The 14,520-nt window shown below is 44.5% G+C and overlaps 1 protein-coding gene across 4 annotated transcripts in view; it reads left to right on the forward strand.

Moving 5' to 3' along the window:
- The window catches only part of PHF12 (PHD finger protein 12), a 32,793-nt gene that overhangs the window by 6,611 nt on the left and 11,662 nt on the right, over nucleotides 1-14,520 (forward strand). For 2 of the 4 annotated variants that reach the window (XM_054847289.1, XM_054847286.1), the window contains exons 3-8: nucleotides 8,837-8,909; nucleotides 10,478-10,865; nucleotides 11,437-11,557; nucleotides 12,501-12,633; nucleotides 13,332-13,496; nucleotides 14,144-14,305. In XM_054847289.1, coding sequence (XP_054703264.1) covers nucleotides 8,837-8,909; nucleotides 10,478-10,865; nucleotides 11,437-11,557; nucleotides 12,501-12,633; nucleotides 13,332-13,496; nucleotides 14,144-14,305 — 1,042 coding nt within the window. Of the gene's footprint in view, nucleotides 1-2,908; nucleotides 3,102-8,836; nucleotides 8,910-10,477; nucleotides 10,866-11,436; nucleotides 11,558-12,500; nucleotides 12,634-13,331; nucleotides 13,497-14,143; nucleotides 14,306-14,520 lie in introns of those variants that run through there. The other 2 variants (XM_054847287.1, XM_054847288.1) reach the window with 2 other exon arrangements.

A 14,520-nucleotide genomic window follows, 5' to 3' on the forward strand; every position in this document is an offset into this window, starting at 1 on the left:
GATGCAGTGGCTCCTTCGAGGTGGAGTACATGGCAGCTTTGTTCATGCCGCTCCTCCAGAGCTGGTCTTTCCTGGTATGTCAGACCTGCAGGCGTGACTCATGGGAACCTTTCAAAACATGGAAAGGTCTTCCCAGAGGAATTCCAGCTCCTCCAGGCATTTGCAAAGGAAATTCTTAATTGGATTAGATTCATACACTAATCTGCTAATGACTGTTTGTTATGGAGATTTTAGCACTATCTTGTAAATATATTCACCTCCATTTAGCTTGCCTTGTGTCTTTTTATCACACACTAGCGCAGCACTGTTAAGATTGTACAGCTGCCTGCAGATCTTGTAGTTGGGAATGGGAGGACTACTGTGTTATTACACAAAATTGTATAATGCTCTCATAATTCTCCCCTCTCTCCATTTCTCAGTGTTGCTTTAGGTGGGGGTAGTAAATGGGAAGCAGTAATGATTAGCATGTCTAACATCCTGCTCTACTCTTACAGTGGGTGTGAAGGACATCTCGGACGGGGAGTGCCCCCATACTGTTCTCAGTGACAGAATTCTGTATTTATAGTAAGAGTCGGGACCAAATATGCACTTTTTTGCCCCCTGAAACTGACCTTTATGAGTTGGGTTGTAGGTGCTGTTGTGGTGTGAAGAACACCTGAACAGAGAGCAGGGCTCCTGGCTGTCTCCTGGTGTAGGACAGACTGAGTCACTTTGAGATTTCAGTTGTAGCGCCAATACTGAAACAGTTTTTCTGCATAGTAAAGGCACTAACATCAGTTCTTCTGTTTATTGACCCACACAAGCGGATGTTAAGCTGCTTTTGTTGCTAGACTGACTCACTGGTACGTGTCAGGTTCTTGAGTTTTTTCGTGTGCTCTGAAACCCTTACTAATCCTTGACTCAGTAGCAAATAGCGGGAATCTGCTGTGAAGAAAACAAGCAGTTACTTCCAGAGTAGAAGAGGTGTATTTTACTGAAAGCAAGTGTTAACAAAGTGAATATTTAGGGAGTGCTGCCTATTGCAATATAAATTGCATGTGACAAGGATGTACCCATATTTTTTTTTTTTTAAACCAGTCAGGAAGTAAGCTTGGACTTGTGAAAATGCTAATGTATCTGCTAGTATAATATGGCTTTGTTATAGGGGCATGAAGCACTGGATTTGAAAGAAGTGAGTGTAAGCAAAAAGCATCTTGCCACGTCAGGTTACTGGCTAAACTTGTGATTTTGTGACATGGTCAGATTGTTAGAGCTGGCTGGTGTTTTTCTTAGAGTAGTCAATTTACGCTGCCTCCAACTCCACCGCTTGCTAGATGTCTGCCCAACTTCCTCGAAGGAATGCTGCAGTATCCAGTAACTCTGTAAGCTGAGTAAAAATAGTGTTGTACGTTCTCTTTAATAAAAGGGTTGACAAATATCAGTTGTAATGCAATTACACACCTTTTTAGGGTATGGAGTAAATGCTCCCTGTAGCCAGAAATGAAGAAGAATAAAATCTATGCATATTCTTCCAGTTGGTGTATCAGATCTTGAGTACAAAAGGCAAAGAGCGTCTTGGCCAGCTGGGGGAAATCTAGCACCCGAACCCAACTCTAACCTATTTCTGCTGACGTCTGCTCTGCACGAGTCACTTGAAGTAAACTAGATGGAGCTGGAGATTACCGACTTTGAACCCTGCAGAAAGCAGTGGCCTGAGGATGCAATTTAGCAGGCTGAAAACCTCATGCTGAATTTCTGGCAAGCGCTAGTGATTGGTGTGAAACACCTGCCTGCACAGCCTCTGACTTTGGGCAAGGCATCATGTGAACTTCCCAGTGATCTCTGTCTAGAATAGCAACAGGAGCAGGATATGAAGGTGATCTGGAAAAGGCAGAAAAGAATTTATACCCTGCTTTAAGGGGATTTTTTGGTGGATATTTCTACTGCTGCTCTCTTCCCTCTTCTCCCCAGTGTTCTTGGGAAAGCCTAGTCCACATGTAGATATCAGGATTATACTTCACTTGTGCCTGTGCGAGAACAAATTCGTACTTTTGCTTTTATGGGTCTGTCCTTCATCCTCCTCTGATGTGCTACTTTCCTTTTTTCCACCTTACTGCTTCTGTCCTTTCAGCCCCATCTACTTTGAACACATTCAGTATGGCTAGGGCTGAATGTGTTCACTTCTCAGAAACCTCTCGGACCTCTGTTTTGATTATTTTTTTTCCCCCACCAGAGATGGCTCTTCATGTATTGTTCTTTAAAGACAGAATTGGATGAAGTGATTCTCGCTAGAGCTGTGTTGTTCCTCAACCCTCTTTCTTTTCCCTGATGCTGCCCTATGTGTCATCCTGCTTTGAGAAGATGACTTCTAATCTGTTAAGAAGATGGTGCTACAAAGATCTGAACATTTAATAATGAATCTGGACATTGAATTCAGGCTATTGTTACTATTGTCTGCGGTACAGGCATGAGCGATGCATGGGAAAGAAACAGGAGTCAGGATGTGCACAATGCCTGAATTTCTGGGTCTGACCCAAATTTTCCAAAGTCAACAAGTCTTCCTATTGACTTCCCTGATTCCTGCTTATAGATACAAAGCTGGACGATTCCCTCACAGATATGTCCCAAATATCAGAGTTCATAACCAACCAGACTAATTAAAAAAACCCAAAAAAACCTCCCAAAAAACCCCCAAAACTCAACCCTCAGTGCGGTACAGGTGGTATTACACACTTTTTAATGCATATTTATTAATATAGATGTATACTTACTTTCTACATATATGTGGAAATTTAATATCTTAAAAACCAATACTTCCTTTAATTTTTTTTGTCAGCTGTTAATGAGGGTAATAACTAATAGGTTGTCTAGGGGATGGTCTCTGTGGGCCAGGTTCTTTCTATAAATAGACGTAACTAATTACATCAGGTGATCACATGTTTACATGCTGCTTATCCAGTTTATTGGAGTCTCCTGCTTGTCAGGTCTGAGGCAAAAATGTTCTACTTCGTCACGTTGGAGGGAACTTTTCCGATTCCCTGTAAGTCTTGGGATTGCCTGCGCAGGAAAGCACGGGGAGGAGGCTGGACGCCTGGTGCCGGTAGGAAGGGAAGCCAGGTAAGGTGGGTAACGTGCGTGTCCATGAGGTTGTACTTGGCTCTTTCTTCCCAGGATGAGGCTAGCAGGAGTGGTTTGAGGGAGGGTACAAGTAAATAACTTCATTGGCTTCACATTTCACAAAATTCACCATGCGCTATTGCTTTGGTTTGTGAGATTGTACCTTGTTCTTAGGAGCACGTAGTGTGGCTGCCGGAGATTTGCACTGCTGGTCAGCACGTGCTCTGCCCTTGCACTGGTCAGTGCTGGCTGGTTTAGAAGGTAGAAAGAAGCACACAGTGAATGAAACTTTGGAATATAGCATACCTGGAGATATTACTTCTTACACTCTTAAAAGAGTTTGAGTCTTCCTCTGCTTTTGTACTGGCATGTGGACGGATTATGCTAGCGTACCTATATTTTTCCTTGTGTGCATCTTGTGTCTCGCTGTCTCGCCATAGAATGGTGCTTTAATCCTGCTTCTGTTCTCCGTCTGTTGCTGAACCCTTATTTCCAGCTCTGGCTGTGTTGCCAGAAAGATGCATGCTAAGCAGATGCAGTGTTCCAGATGATGGGATAATTGGTGACCTGTGAAACGGTCATTTTGGTTCCCTTCCTTGCATAGTGGCAGCCAAAATAATCACGTACTGACTTGTCCAGTGATGTCCAGATCTCCTTGCTGGATGTTACTAATTTAGAACTTTTTATATGTATGCCCAAGACTTTCACTTCGATGTAAACAAAGCTACGCTGGCTGCTATCAAGCTTTTTTTTTTACTAGTTCCTTCAGGAGGAGTTGCACCACAAACTACAGTGGCTGATGCTCTGTAGTTGATGTGAATTGCGCTACTGGCTTTGAGTGAGTATAACATATAAAATGCGTGAGCCTAATCGAGGCCAAAAAGTTAGTCTGTTAGTTTTAATGTGATCAGGTTGTGCTTGGCTTATCTGAAGTTGGGTGGTCTCTGCTTTGGTGCTTGAGAAGTCTTTGGTTTCATCGGGAAGATTGTTTCTTTTGCTCCTGAGTGTCACAGCTTTATCCATATTAAGGAGCAGATGGAGTTTGAAGAACTTGTAGACCTTCACAGAGTAGTTTGTGCTGAGGAATAATCCTGACGGTGCTGGAATAGAGAGATGACATTATTCCTAATAACCATCTTTCAGGTAATGGAGTCTGACTTCTGTCTTCAGAAAAAGAGTAAACTCCGCTTTGATCTAAGAGTTGCAATAGGAAGGTAAGAGAGTTGCAGGGGGGAGGAACTTAAAACAGGCTGCAGCTGTTAGCTTGTTTCGTGTGGTTTTTATTACGTATAAGGTCGAGGCTCCCAGTGCTGGTTCCAGGTGTCCTCCTCCTGCAGAGTTTTGAAGCAGCTGTGAACAGAAGTGTGTAACTCAGGCACAGTAAAACTGTTTCAAAGGACAGAATGTGTAAAATGATGCAACTTTCTCTGTTTCTCAATGGGGCGCTTGTGACGCACTGACGGTGCGGTTGGTCTCCTGGTTTGTTTTGGTTATGGCCGTCCTTGAGGCCCTGCTGTAGGAAGCCAGGGAGCCTTGTTCTTTATGAAGCTGGTGGAACAGCTGTAGCTCTATCCATCATTGGGGTAAACAGGAGTCCAACAGAAGAGCCGAAAGCCTTCTCCCTTTAACTGGCAAACATAACCAGCATCCTTCATTATAAGCCTGTCATTGAGTCTTGGTAAGTTAATTAGAAGATTTCTGAGAAGGAAAAATGTTCTTGCCTACATTTTTTCATGGGGTTACTATTTTCCCCTGCACAGAAAAAAATATCTAAGTCCAATTGTTGAAAACAGCTGACGTCAAAGACAAGTTATCCGAGAAAGCTTTGCCAGACCCCGGGTTGTTTTCTTGCCTCCGTTACCCCAGCCTGACAGCTGGTGTAGCCTGGTGGGTCCCGAGCGTGCTCTCCGTAGTGTCAGCGTGCCGTTGACGCAAGATGGCCCTCAGGAATGCCGTGTGTAAATAACTTCAGGTTTGCTTCTAACTGGTTCCTTTGAGAGCTGCAGCCCAGTTTGTATTGAAGAAGGTGCCATTCCTCTGAGCGTTTGTTTACTTATTTATTGAGGTCAGCAAAGTGAAGAGTAATTACGGGATTTAGACTAACAACAGGCATCTGATGTATGAGAGCTCCAGAGTGTGAAATTGAAAAGCTAAGTGGCTTCATGCTATTGTTTACTTGATAAAGACTCCTAATATACGGATGACTCTTGAAGATTATTTTTTTTTATTTCATCATAGTCATTTAAGTTTTATTTAAGGGAGGCTTTGCATAATGTTCTGACCATGGGAGCTAGTCCAAAAGTTTACAAGAGCAAGTCTTGACAACGCAAATCTGGTATGAATTCCAGGAGGCGCTACTTAACTCTTCTAGAAGAAACCACGAGACTAGTATTATGGCAAATAACTCCATATCAGTGTAGTGTCTTTTGAATAGGCAGTGATAAACATCTCCTTTCATTTTCAGAGGCTTTGTATGAGTTGGTCTTCCAGATGTTTGTATAGGTCCTAACCTGGAAAGTCAGACTCACTATTTCAAAGCTGCCTTTGTCTTAAATTCAGAAATGCCTGTGTTCTGCTGAGCAGATTTGATTCGGCTCACACCAAAACCTTCCAGGTAAAATAGCGCTGGCCACCACTCTTGCCTGTGATGACAAAAGGGGAAACTTTCTGAAACGAAGATTCGGCAAAATTGTACAGGACAGTACGACTGATTGGTTTTGTAGTCGAAAGGAGATGTGTTGTAACTGAAGATAAAGTTGGTGCTGTGCAATTCCAGGTCCTGCTGGCAGCAAACACTACTGGCTGGAGATCTGCATGCTAATGAACCTATGAAAGATAGGGAGAAAGCAGCTGTGGTGCTCCTGCCAAAGCGCTAATTCTTACTTTGGTTATGAAGATCAAGTATCTTGTTCAGATTTAAAAATCAGTTTCTCTTATGCTTACAGTAAAAGGTTGAAGAATGTGGTCATAACCAGTCAATTAAAATAGCATTCTTTAGCGCTTCCCTGGCTTTCTGCTAAGACCCAGGAAATGCTCGCTGCTAGCGGAGGGGCCAGCAGTGCAGGAACAGCATTCATCAGTCTTTGTTAGTGCAGCGAGCTGCCTTGATGAACAGTTCATTAACCAGGAGAAGCAGAATCAGTCTTTTAATACACTTGCTATAGCGGTTAGGCCCTGACAGCAAGCAAAAAAAACTCAGGAGGCTAGTCTGAGAGCTAAAACCTTGCTGCTGGTCTGAAACTAATCTTTCCCTCTCCTTCCACAGGCCTTTGGGCTGCAGCACTCATTAAAATGCTTCTCTAAGCTGCCATTTAAGGGTACTGTATATGTAGGATCTCATGGTTGTTGAGCAGATAATTCAAACATAACAAATGGGACAATAACCTAGACACTTAAGAAACCTGTTCTAACTCTTCTAGGCATCTCTCAAGATTCACCGTGGCATTAATTGTTTCATTGTAAAATGCGTAAGATTGAGGTAACAGTTAAAACAAATAACCGGAGGCATCTGGAAGCGCGTGGATCCCTGGCACACCGCATGTGCTTTGGAATGGGGCAGACGTGTTTCCAGCAGTTCAGACACGCTCGTCGGTAGCTTCAGAGGGCTAAAATTCACTACCAACAAATCAAAGTCTGTGGGTTTTTTTCCCCTGGGGTGCTGGGAGGGGGAATGGGCCAGATGAATCCCTACATGCTGTAGCTGCAGATCTAAGAGCTCAGTTTCTAGCAGGAGTAAAACCTGAGCTATTGCAGGATCCACCTCAGGACTCGGAATGGATTTACACTGCAGCAAGCACACGGGGTTCGTTTGTTACTCTCCTCCTTCCACCCCACTTCCCCCCTTCTGTTGGCAAAAGATGGGTTTGGGGCAGGGGGGAGTTACTGCTTCAGCCGAATGTTTGAAGCTTCATGTAAAGCAGTCAGTAGTTGAGGCTTCGGTGCTCTCATCTAGAGCCTGATCTCTTGTTCATCCAAGACCTCCAGGAAATGAGAAACATAAGCTGCAGGTATGATTGTGCATATATGCAGAGCGCTGCATTTCTGGAGTGCCTGGAACACGGAGGCCTCTGAAACCCTGCACTCCTCCTCAAAATGGCTGCCAGATGTGTTGGCTCTACTGAATTCCCCGGAGCCTGACACCAGAAATGCTGAGGTTATTACCAGTTTGGTTCTTGCTGTGTTCTTCCTTCAGTCTTCCAGGCGCAGTGTTGCAAGACCGAGAGTGACCCTGGATGGCTGCGGTACCTGCGGAGGCTTTCTGTCGGCACGCTGGCGTGCTCGGGGCAAGGCTCGCCGGGACTCTGTTTAAACAAAGGAAGCGTGTTTGTTTTTACAGCTCAAGCTTGGGAGCCTGGGCTGGGATCCTGTGCCATTTCCCTGTGCTAGGAGCAAGATTCTCGAGGAAGACAGCCTCTCCCTCTGCTGCAAAGCACAGCTCTTACTGGCCAACAAATATGCATCTTATCCTCTCTGGCTTGTCAGTGCTGGAGACTTCTTAAAGCTTAACTTGCATTTGGTTTGATATTTGTCTGTAGGTGCAATAAACAGTATAGAGACTCTTGAAATGAGCCACAGACTGGCTGCCCACGCACGTGTGGCTTCCTGGGCCAGTTCTGTAAGCTCCTTGCTAGTGTGGCTGCGCTACTGCTTGATCGCCTTGTAACCCAGTCAGTCCCAGCTGGATCCCTTGTAACCCATTTCCCAGTCAGTGGGAAATGAAACTTCCAGGTCCTGTGATAGTACATCCATCTGTTCAGTGTTCAGCACAAGAGAGCAGACTTGCTATGCAGCTGCATCTAGCATCAGTAGGCAGAACTTTTAAAAGTATATCTTAAAGCCACGCTGCGTGGTAACTGGCTGTTTTTCTGACAGCATGTACAATTTTCTTGCAACAGTCAGCAGTTTGCTGAAATAACAAATCTTAATGATAAAGAGGTGTTGGAAAGTACTTGAGCTAGTAGTAGGATCTGTAAGGAAAGTGTAGCATCTAACATATGCTGCTCTGCCTTTAACTGAGGAAAAGTGTTTCTCAAAATAGTCCTCCTTACTCCTTCTAATTTGCTTTGGTTTATTTCTAGCATCAAAATGAGAATGTCATTTCGATGTGATACAGCTTTTATAGTAAGTGCAGATCCATGTGAGTAGGATGTATCTTGCGCTTCATAGCCAAGGCAAGCTGTATATGGTGACACTTTTAAGAGTATTTGGGTTGTCTTAAGATAGAAAGTGGTTTCCACCATTAAGTAAGCGTGCCCAGGGATGGAGTACATGAGAAGCAGTGGGCAGGCTTCATGGCAGCTTGTTCAGTTGAATTTGCAGCGCGAGTCCAAGGGATGGAAATACCTAGATATGGGATTGTGCTTGCTGCACGGGAATCTGTGTAGTCTTACATGGAGTAATCAAGTTATTTAAGGAGGTGTTGGTGTTAGAGGGGAAGTATAGGAGTTGCACACAAGCAAATTTTCCGTTTATCTTTGCTATTCAATTCTAAGACTGTTTTCTGAAACTGTGGAGCGTGCTGCATCATGGAGATGAGATGGGTGTCGCGGAAGACTGGCTTCTTAGAGCTGCCTTGCTAAGTGGATGTATGGGGGAGCGAAACCGGGGAGCATCGCCGTAACGAAAAGAAGGAAGTGCCTTGGAGCGGAACCTGCAGAGCTGGCCCGACTCAGGCTGTGTGTACATGAGAAGAGACGTTCCAGACCTAACAGTAAAGCGCTGCTTTGTGTTTCTCTTATAGCAACCCTCCACTCAGTGAGGAAATGCTGCCTCCGGGGGAGTGGATGTGTCACCGCTGCACTGTACGCCGCAAGGTAAAGCCTCTTGTAACAGACATGATCCCTGCCCTTCTGACTGTCCGTTTGATACGTGAATCCTGTGTTTTATACCTTCCTCTCCCCTTAATGTGTACATATATACCACCAGAGTTGCTCTTTGTGCTCGCAGTTGCAAAGGGCTTTGTTAAGAACAGGCTTAAAGAAAACTAAGGGGTCTTGATGAGACCCTCTTGGTATTTTTAACCTCACTGCTAGGAACCAAAACTGAGGTGCCTGATATGTTCTTGTCAAGCTGTGCCATTTAAACTGCTTTCCTTTCCCCGCTTCTGGAAAGGAGGGAGAGCTGAGGCACAAAGGGGATGGGGAACAGCTCCCATGCTTGAGGCAGTGAGCTGTCTACAGGTGAAACAGGAGTCATGTCAATGCAGCTTTGACATCAGGGCTGCGATTCTGGTTAATGTGTGCTTTTTTAGAAGTGTGACTTCACAGCAGTTGCACATCAGCAGAGGGTGAAATCACAGTGAGTTATGATTTCCTGGGCTGTTGAACAGGATGGGGAGGAGATGATTGGGCAAGATTGTGGCTTGCTTTTTTTTTTTTCTTCCTTGATGCTCTTTCTCCAGGAAGCAGTCTTGCACAATGTAAACATCTTATTGCTGTGAGTACGTAAGACTGCGTAGCAGAGGGTTTAGAAACTGCACCAAACTATCTAGCAACTGTTCCCTTGAAGTGACACCCAAAACAGATTGGAAGAAAACTGTGTACTCAGCCTTTTGTTCCCGAAGTGATTGCCTTGTTATGTTTCAGCCATCTGCCAACAGTAAAAATGAAGGTCGCAAATTTTAAAAATAATAATAAAGAGAGAAAGGAAAAAAAAAATCCTGAACTTTTCTGTATTAAAAATTGCCTGATAACACTTTGCTCCTTTTACAGCCCATTTTAGTGATCGAGTAGATTGGTTCATCCATACTGGTGATGCTCTCAGGCACTGGAGCAGTGCACAGTTGCCCGTAATAGGTCATGCAGAGTCCCCTCCTGTTGCAAAATGCATCTCACGGTGATGGCAATATATTGTTTTCCTCTGCTGCAGTTCTCCCTGCCCACTTTGTTCAAGATTCCTGTTGTCAAGAGATAGCAGAGCGTTGTTTGTATATTGTGCTTGTATTCTCAAGCTGACCTTCTCCTTTCATAACGGGTTTGGATGCACTGCCAGGGTTAACAGGCTGCATCAGCGATGAATGGTGTACTGAGGAGTTTCTCAGTGTTGGTTAGCAAAGTAAACAGAATTGTCTGATTTGTCAGGTATTTAGGACGAGGTGGTGTGAAACGTTCTGGTCTGGACTCAAATATGGCTAACCTGAAAGCAGAGAGACGTGCTGATTTTCTTCCCCATGCTTGGTTCCCTTCAGCTGTTTTGTCATCTGTATGTTAGTTGCAATCAAATTGGTTTTGCTAGGTCGAGGCTTTAATGAGTTCACGGGGGAAGTTGTAGCAAGTGGCTTGAGCCTTTTCAGACGCTGTATGTCTTCGATTGCATATTTCTCAAGGTTTGATGTGCTTTGTTTGTGGCCTCCATGATAAGCTTGCCTATTCATGTCGTGCAGAAGCGAGAACAGAAGAAAGAGCTGGGGCAGGTAAATGGATTGGTGGACAAATCTGGGAAAAGGACCACCTCCCCCACCAGTGACGCAGACCTGTTGGACAGGTCTAGCAGCAGCATCAGGGCTAATGCGCATGCCAGGATCTTGGAAAGGAGAGCAAGCCGGCCTGGCACTCCCACATCCAATGCCAGCACCGAGACCCCCAACTCAGAGCAGAACGATGTCGATGAGGACATAATTGACGTGGATGATGACTCTGCCATTGCAGAAATGGACTGTGGGCAGCCCCAGCTGAAGCGACCCTTTGAGCTTCTTATTGCTGCTGCCATGGAAAGGAACCCAACGCAGTTCCAGTTGCCGAACGAACTGACCTGCACCACAGCACTTCCAGGTGAGCGATGGCTTGTCTAGTTGATGAAGATGTCCGCGGTTGCGTCCTGCTGCCATCTTGCCCCTTTCCCTCTTTTCCCTCCTCGGTAGTTGTGGCTCCAGTGATGCTCACAGGTGAAAGCGGAGGGTACAGAAGGAGCCCTGGTCCTCCTCTGGCTGTCCAACAGCAGGTGGCTTTTCAGATGTGAGCTGTGGGGACACTGCTGCTACACACCTACGCCTCCATCAGCCCTTGTGAAAGATGCTTGCTGTTGTCACCTTAGTCTAGATTGTGAATCTGAAGAAAAAAATTCCAGTTGTCAAAGTACTTGATTTTGGTTTATGATACGATAATCTAGTAACAGAATAGTGATTTAATGTATAGGATGTCACTGAAATGATTAAGTATAAAATATGTCTGCTGTTAAAGACAGTCCCTATCACTTAAGGCTTGATTTAGTGGTTGATAAGGATTCCTTAAGCAGTTCTCTTTGCCTTTTCTGTTTGCCTCTGCCTGAAATGATTATGTGTATCTGCCGGAAAGCAAATCTCTGCTATGTGGGTAACCCAAAGCCTTTAAAATTTACTTTCAGGTACTAGTAAGAGGAGGAGAAAGGAAGAAACCACAGGAAAGAATGTCAAGAAAGCACAACACGAGTTAGACCACAACGGTTTGGTTCCCTTGCCGGTGAAAGTCTGCTTCACATGCAACAGGTACTTGACTCTTCCAGGGAAGCTGTTTGGTGTAGCTGCACCCTTTGCAGGAGCAAAGTTCTTGCTGAAAAAAAGCAGATGACCTGTTCCCTTTCCTATTCTCCTTCATTACTTGCTTACAATCCAATCCTCTAAACAAATGGGGGAACAATCATCTAAATCATTTGCTAAATAACAAATGTTTAACCATGGCAAGTGTAGGTGTGACTTCTGCAGCCCTGCGTGGCTGTAAAGGGTTTTAAAATGTAGCCTGAAGAGAGTGAGCAATCTTGTCTTCAGTATTTTTCTACTAAAAAAAATTTCGAAAAGTGATGATGGTTTAGAAAACAGAGATACTTGTTTGTGTTTCATGAAGGAAGTACGAGAGGAGGTGAAGTTAGGAAATAAAATCTACTGAGAGAGATAGAAGCCCAAGGCAAATAGGAGTATTCTACTGAAATAGTATGTCTGTAAACTAGTACAAAATACTGCTGTTTTTTATAACTGCATAAAAAAAGCACAGATAAATCCCAATTCAAAATGTCAGTGAAAACGAAAAACTTGATTTCAGGAACCCAGTCAGAGTGAGTTTCCGGAAGTAAGCTGGAGACTCAGGTGGGCTTTTGTGGAGAACAGCTGATGACTTCGTTGTGCAGTGAAGACTTCTCTACTGCAAGTTGCTTATGTGAATCTGACACATGCTTACAGCTTTACGTCAACGGCATCTCTTCCTGCCAGAGGACCTCTTTTGCACCAAAACCCCCTCATATGCATGGGCAAGTCCTTTTGCCTTGAGTGGGTCTTGCAGAAGGTCCATATAGATCAGTTACAAATCAGAAGCCTAATTTTAGAAGCAAGTAGGGGGAATTGGTGGGGAAAGATAAGCTAAAGTGGTCGGCCGAGCTTGCCCACGTGTTTGGTTTATATTCTGTATGGGAAATAAGATATGGTGCTCTCTTTGCAGGAGTTGCAGAGTGGCACCTCTAATTCAGTGTGATTATTGCCCACTCCTGTTCCACATGGATTGTCTGGAGCCACCGCTTACTGCCATGCCTCTGGGTAGATGGATGTGCCCAAATCACATAGAACATGTGGTGGTAAGCAGGACTATGATTGCAGTATGGTAACCGGATGCTGGAGTGGAACCTGGCAGGTCCATTAAAGGACAAAGTACAAGAAATGTAAAACAGCTTCTGAGCTCTTATTTCTCCCTGTAACGCTTGTAAAGCTCCTGCTGCAAGCAACGCACTCTCCAAAGGATTATGATGCTGCTATCTGCAATAAAATATAAAGATGGGGAAACTCCTTCCTGTAACTGAAGCTGACAGCTCAGATTGTGGCTCACTGACAGCTTGTCTAGTTTTCAGACTGGACTCCTTAAGATCTAGATGAGCTTCCAGAACTGTGATACAAAGCAGCACAGTGCTCCAAATAGGGGAAGTAATTCTTTGCATGCTTAACCCAAAAACTTTCATTCCAAGAGGGAGTTTTCATTTGTGGAAAAGCAGTGTACTTGAGACCTAAATACTCAGGAAACAGGGGGCTGAAACAAAGGGCTTGTGCCCAGACAAACTGCTTCTGAGAGCATTGATGCTGCTTAGTAGGCCTCTAAATGCTTTTGTATTCATCTCCAGCAATGTGCCCTTTAACAGAAGTGGTTAGCGCTGCAGGAAACAAGTAGTCTAAAGCTGAGCTGATGCTGTACTGCCAGTGCTACGAGGCGTTATGAAAGTCTTAGGGTACATTAGAGTGACCCGCAGATCCCTAACTCCTGTGGCATTATCTGATCACCCAGCTGAACCAGAAGAACTTGACCTTGAGTAATCGGTGCCGAGTATTTGACCGGTTCCAGGACACCATATCTCAGCATGTTGTCAAAGTGGATTTCTTAAACCGAATCCATAAGAAACATCCTCCGAATCGCAGAGTTCTTCAATCAGTAAAGAGAAAAGGTTTGAAGGTATGTGTAAACAAGTAGATGTGGGTGAAAATCCCCATGTATGTATTCTAGTTTGGAAGGGAAACGAGCACGCCCCGTGGGGATAGCCGCTTGGGGCAGGAGGAAGAGGGTGGGGTCTGAATGAATGTGTTGGTGAGAGGTCTGGGAGTTGGCAGTTACTTTCCGTGTAAGACTTAAGAAGCTCTTTTTCCGCCAACTGTAAGGCTCAGCTATTACAAATAAGCCTTTAAATCTAGCACAAGCATAGAAAGTACAACACAAAACCTCCTGAAGGTTGCCCTACAGTCAGAATTGAGGCTGCTGCATGTTCTGTGTTAAACCCCAAAGAGTATTTGCTGCCAGAATGCCTGAAAAATGCCATACAGGTTTCCCTTCCTACTTGGCCTTTTTTGCCTGACTTGTTTTATGCTGTAGCCATCACATTGTGCTGAAGTCATGCCTGACCTAAGGGAATAAAACCTATTAATGTCAGCGTGGCTGCATCAATTTAAAGTACTCAGTCCTTGAAACTTGTAATGTATTGTCTGCAGGGTTCCTTTGGGTCAGAAAGCAGCAAACACGAAGCGTAGTGCTGGTTAGACGCGTTGTTTAACTAGTCATTCTTGAGTAATTGTTCTCATGTGTGATCTTCTTTCTCTACGATGTAGGTTCCTGATGCTATAAAGTCCCAGTACCGGCTTCCACCCCCGTTACTTGCGCCTGCAGCAATTAGAGATGGCGAGCTGATCTGTAACGGGATCCCTGAGGAACCCTTGCAGAAGCACCTTTTGAACACTGAGCACTTAGCCAGCCAGACAGAACAACAGGAGGTAAATGAAGTCAAATGCTTGGACTCTGTGTCTGTAGTTGCTTTGGTATAAAGATCCTCTTCCATTTCAGTTGTGATCAGAGCAGTTGTCTAGGAAACCAGTCTCAAAATCACGTCTAAAGGCTTGTCTTGTCTCCGACACCCTTGCCCATTAAAACTTCATTTTGGCTTTCCAGGTGAAATGTAAAACTCCTCATTTGACACTTCAGGGAAGTG

Source organism: Grus americana, chromosome 19 (genome assembly GCF_028858705.1).
Source record: "Grus americana isolate bGruAme1 chromosome 19, bGruAme1.mat, whole genome shotgun sequence".
Lineage (NCBI taxonomy): Eukaryota > Metazoa > Chordata > Aves > Gruiformes > Gruidae > Grus > Grus americana.